This window comes from Gavialis gangeticus, unplaced genomic scaffold (genome assembly GCF_001723915.1).
Source record: "Gavialis gangeticus isolate Ggan-Ray unplaced genomic scaffold, GavGan_comp1, whole genome shotgun sequence".
In the NCBI taxonomy this organism is placed as follows: Eukaryota; Metazoa; Chordata; order Crocodylia; family Gavialidae; genus Gavialis; species Gavialis gangeticus.
The window spans coordinates 165,862,232-165,867,760 of record NW_017728992.1 but is presented as its reverse complement, the minus strand read 5'-3'; the positions used below and the strand labels follow the sequence as shown (position 1 = coordinate 165,867,760).

The 5,529-nt window shown below is 44.5% G+C and overlaps 1 protein-coding gene across 1 annotated transcript in view; it reads left to right on the top strand.

Moving 5' to 3' along the window:
- Positions 1–5,529, top strand: part of DPYS (dihydropyrimidinase) — a 102,163-nt gene that overhangs the window by 52,528 nt on the left and 44,106 nt on the right. Inside the window, exon 7 of the mRNA XM_019528055.1 lies at positions 2,120–2,262. Coding sequence (XP_019383600.1) covers positions 2,120–2,262 — 143 coding nt within the window. The remainder of the gene's footprint in view (positions 1–2,119; positions 2,263–5,529) is intronic.

Sequence of the window (5,529 nt, the reverse complement as noted above, 5' to 3'; positions counted from 1 at the left end):
GGGGTGGCTGCAGCTCCCCCTATAGCTCCCTCCCAGTGGTGCTGCCTCTGCCCCACCCAGCTCAGGCTCTGCTGGGAGCAGGCCCCAGATCTGTGCGGGGTGGACTGGGACAGGGGCAGTTCCCAGCTGAGCCTCAGATGGGTGGGGGGGGGCAGGGTGTGGGGTGGCACCACTGGGAGGGAGCTACAGCAGGGGCTGCAGCCACCCCAAAATTTGCCATAGCCCCTCTCATAGCCTGCTGCTCCCACGCCCCATCTGGGCGGCCTAGGCTCTGTGGGGAATAGTCCTGGCTCCAGCCCATCCTGCCCAGAGCAGATCCAGGGCCACACGTTCCTCTGTGCCCTCCTGGACGACTACAAGTGACAGCAGCAGTGGCGAGAGCTAGCAGACGAGCTGCCAGGCCAGCCACTTGTGGCAGCAGGAGCCACCTCCTCCCCCCACCTCTCTCATGTCCCCTGGATGACCCCTGCTCCATCCCATGCCCCCCAACAATCTGCGGCTTCATCCCTGGCCCACCTTGTCCGACTGGGCAGTGCTTGCCCCTGCCTCCCTCCCTCGTGGCAGGGCCTCAATCTGTGCCCCCTATGTCCCTTCCCTTCCCCCTCCCTTTCTTCTACCACACCAGACTTCTTTGCTGCAGGCAGTGTATCAGATATTGCATTGGTATCAGCCGATTATGCTTCCATAAGTATCAGCTATTGGTATTGGCCTCAAAAATCCCTATTGGTGTAGCCTTAATATTACGGAGTGTAATCAGTCTCCAGTTTTTCAGGAGTTCCTTCTCTCATTCTTGAAAAGTAAGATCACAATGTCTCATGTAAAACCTTTCCCTGCCTATCTTGTTCTGCTATTTCCTCAAAGACTTCTACTATATTCCTTCCTTACCCATGCCCAAAACTTCTCATAAAATTCCATAGGTAGTCCGTATGCTCCTGGTGATTATTTTTAAGTGCTCTTCCACTTCCTCTAAGCTTATGTTTTCTTCCATCATCTCTGCTTCCTCTGTTGCAAAATTACTTCTCCACTCAATAATGACAACAGTGCTGAGCTTTTATACAGCAGCTGAAGTAAGCCTAAGACACAGAATGAAGAGTGACTTATTACACTTTCATACATGAGTGACCAATATGGCAACAGAGCCCAGATTTCCTGACTTGTAGGGCCCATGGGCTTTTAGCTCAACCAAAAAGTGTCGAGACCATTCATAGTTTTTTCCACCCAAGGTGCTTGTGCTAAAAACATTCTCTCTCTGAAGAATTCTTCCATCCTCTTCTTCACCATCATCCACCAGTCTCTGGTACTCTTAAAATATTTTTTCAGTGTCCTCCACCCATCGTACTGCCTCATGTATGTTGACCTATCTCCTTATCTTGTAGCAGTTGCACATTTAACGCCCACATTCCCATCCTCCTACAGGGCTCTAACCAAGACTCAGTTCTGCCTTCAGCATCCAGTGATTGCTAAATGTCACAATTACAGTTTTTCTTCCTTCTCTCTTTCTTTTGAAATGAACACAAAATCAATTCTTGATAGTTTCTTTTCACTGGGGTGAGTTTTAGTAAAAATTTTCTCCCCTGCCCACACATCTATTATTGACTCTTCTTTTATTATATTTGCTAACAAATTGGATGAACTGTTTAAAGTTCCTTCTCCTCCTTCCCATGTTCTGTCACCTGCTTCTATTATGCAACTGAAGTCCTCCACTATTATCTGCTGTCTCTCTCCAACCACATAAACTGCTACTTTTCTGAGCGCAGCCTTCCTTCCCTTCCTCTATGGTGGTGTGTATATATATTGAATTCTGCTCCCCTGATTGATAGTATCATTTAGTTTGGTTTGCCACTGATGATGTCTTCCACCTGCTTTGCTTTCATTTCTTGAATAGTATTGCCATTAGTATAGTATAATATAGTACACTGATAAAGATTTTCTTGCTGATACTGATAGCCGATTATTAACCAGCCATATCGGTTACATGTGATGCCAGAGGCTGCTGGAGCGCACTAAAAAGAAAGGTTTATTTATGTCAGTACCAGTTGACCTTGTATTTTTGATGACAGGAGTTTTTCATTCTTTCCTTACAAAATTAATGTTTTGGCTTTTCTGCACTGTCTTGCAGCACATGGGTAAAATGGATGAAAACAGATTTGTAGCTGTTACCAGTACAAATGCAGCTAAAATCTTTAACTTGTACCCAAGGAAGGGAAGAATTGCTGTGGGTTCTGATGCTGACATCGTCATTTGGGACCCCAAAGCTACACGGTAGGATCTGAGTGGGTAAATCTGGTCTACCCAAGCTTAATGCTGGAGAGGAAATCTGAATACATTTGTAGTAGTAAAACAAAACAGTGGGTTAATGTTCCATTTTAACAATGCTCTACATTCATTGTTTGCAGGCTCTTTGGCTCTTACAGTAGTTTAAGAGGAGATCTTTGACTTCCAGAGCAACTTCTAGTTATGGACTGCTCACTATATACAAAAATAAAGTTTGTCCATTACATGTTCTGGTGCCCCAAAATAAAAATAAAAATGCTTATATTAAGTGCTAATACTATGGTAAGTGCAATTTCATTTCAACCCTCTATCATAAATATTGCATTCTTTTCTACACAGTGGCCCCCTTTCAACAATTGGTGAGAGGGCCCTGCACCCCAACCTAATCTGTAATCTGGTGATTAGGGCACTTTCCTGGGACTGCTAGCTTTGAACCTCTTCAGGCTGAGGATGCCATTAAACTTGGGTCTCTCTCACATCCTCGGCAAGTGCCTTCATGACTAGTCCAGTGATTCTCAATCAGGATGCCACAGCATCCGCTGATGCCTTGAAATCTTTTCAAGGGTGCCATGCAATATTGGCACTATTAGGTGTGCCAAAGTGATTCACAAGATAAACCCAGAGATTTCAAACACGAATGCATAATGTCAAAAACATTCTGACTTGTTGTGGTCTTTCTGAGCGGCCTTGGCTAAAGTTGTCTGCTCCAGCTAAGCAGGGAGCCTGGGCCGCTGCTGGTATGTGGCTGCATTTCCAAAATAAAATATACCTCCTCACTTGGTCATTGGTTCAATCAGCACAGTTGAGACTAACCTGCCAAGATTGAATTGATTCAGCCCCAGGTTTTTTGACTGTCGATACTTAGACATTAACAAAAGGTGAGTAGCACCACTATAAGCCATGCTTTAATTGTAAAGAATAGCCTTTTGTTGCAAAAAGGGACAATTTTAGATGTGTATATTCAAGAAAATGTTCAGTTGACACCTCAGAATTATAGGGAGGCTCCAAATTTTGTGAAAAGGAAGGGATTAAGATACCTGTCTTTTTAGCATTCCCTATTTCGCCAGCTTAAGGACCCGCCCTGCCCCATACACTGTCTATTGTGAATTCTGCTAACTGTGAATATCACTTGCCTCTTCCCATGCACTGTAAAATGAACGTGGGCACCGAGCTCAGGGATGAGGTTCCATTCCCAGAGTCGCATACCTACAGGTTAGGTGTTGCTGCGCCAAGTGTCACAACATTTGAGTCGCTCAGTGGATATAGCTTCAAATTGCCAAATCCCAAGCTGCTGTACCTTCAGAAAGAGTGCTGTCACAGTAGGGCTACATCTCACATTTTTCTTGAGTTGCACAATATTTGGAGTTTCTTAAAGCTCCTACTCATAGAATCAAGAGAGAATATCATGCTTTCTTCTTAGAATGGTTAAGTTTTGCAGAGAAGGGCTTCAAAATATGACCTGAGTGTGTACCCAAAATGCTTAGACATCAGAAGGCAAAGAAAACAAATTCAGAAGTTTCTTGTTCAAGAATCTCAGGTCAAAAAAGGTGACAATCTTATGAGATGTGGGGCAGACTTTTATGGGTTTGAATGCTTGGTGTTGACAGAATGGTTACACTATACACATCACAAGTGGCAAAATCCCATTAACACAATATAAAAATCCTTTAGGGCATGTGTACATGCCATGGGGCTTACTTTGGTTTAATTCTCCCTAAATTGAAGTGGTGGGTCTTTAAAAACACTGCTTCAATTTAGGGCAGAGTAAACCCCCATTGCGTGTACACAAGGGTTGGGCCTGATGCTTAGCTACCTCTCTGGCAGCAGAGGGGAGGGTGAGCTGCTGGCGCTTCCCCTGAGGCATCGGCGCCACCCCCCAAGCAGCACCTGCCTGCAAGCACCAGGCCTGAGCAGTCCCAGAGGGCACCGCAGCTGAGGAGGGAAGTACCGCACTCCCACACAGCTCAGGCAGACAGGCAGGCTTCAGGGAGAAGGAAAAAAAAAAAAAAGATCAGGCTTCCTGCTTTTTTTTTCCCCCTTCAGTGCAGCCTGCCTGCACAGGCTGCCACCGGGCTGCCTGCACAGAGCTTGAGCTGCACCAGGCCCAGTGTTTCCCTCTGTGGCAAACTAAACCACCTCAGAGATGTTTTATTTTGCTGCATCCCAAAGTCATTTAATGCGAATTACACCACCGACGCGTACAAACAGGCCACCATTAAAGCTCATTATGCTGCCGACACGTGCAAACAGCTGCACCATTAAAGTGGTGCAAAAGAGCGTTAAGCCACTTTGAAGGCCAATTTTGTGGCATGTACAAATGGCCCTAGGCTTCTGTTTTGCTGAAAACATGGGGTTACTGTTTTAAAAATCTAAATTGTATGGAAGTCCCTACTCTCTTTGAATTGCCTGGTTAGAGTAGAGCTCCCATAGGGTGCCAGGGACTGTGTCAAAAATTTATTTTAGTTTATTTTACTCACCATCTCCCATTTACTTAGCATGAAAGCCCACACTGCAGTGTATCGCTTCTCCTATGTACTTAATAAACATACTTATGCTTGTGTACTTTAAGCTTTCTGGCATCATGAGCAAAACACATTGAGATCCTGGCTGTGAGTTGTTTCAGGAGAGTGAAGATGTGATCTCTGCTGAGAAAGCTGGTTGCTGCTCTTCTGAGTGTATGCTATCAGGAGTAACTGGAACATGAGGAATCCCAAAGTTAGACTATTGTTTCCAGTTTGCTTTGTCCAGCCCCTAAAATTATTCATGTTTTCTCCATTTCCCTCCAGCACATTTCTGCCTGCTTTAATTGCCTTTTGTAGTAAGTCTGGGCTCCAACTTACTGATATGTTTTCAAGCAGCAAACTTCTGTTTCCTTGTGGAACAGACACATTTTCAATTCAGATTTTTGTTGGCAGTCTGATCCTACTCCCATTGCTTGCAACTGGAATTGTAATTTTAACTTTGACTTCAATAGAAGCAAGGTTGTCATTCGCAGTGGTGTGTTAAATATATCAGTAAGTACAGATAGTGCTAAGTGTTTTTAGTGCTACTAGTGACATCGTTGTACATTCCACCAAAAATCCTGAAGAGGGCAGGCATGAGCTACAAGAAAAACTAAGCCCCTGAACTTCAACCACTTACTACACAAGGATCAAACAGCCTTTTGTGCTTTGGTGCATTTGGCAATGGTTTGGAATTTCCCTTATTCCTCTTATTCATTTATTTTGTTGCCAGCATATTTAAAGCCAAACATTC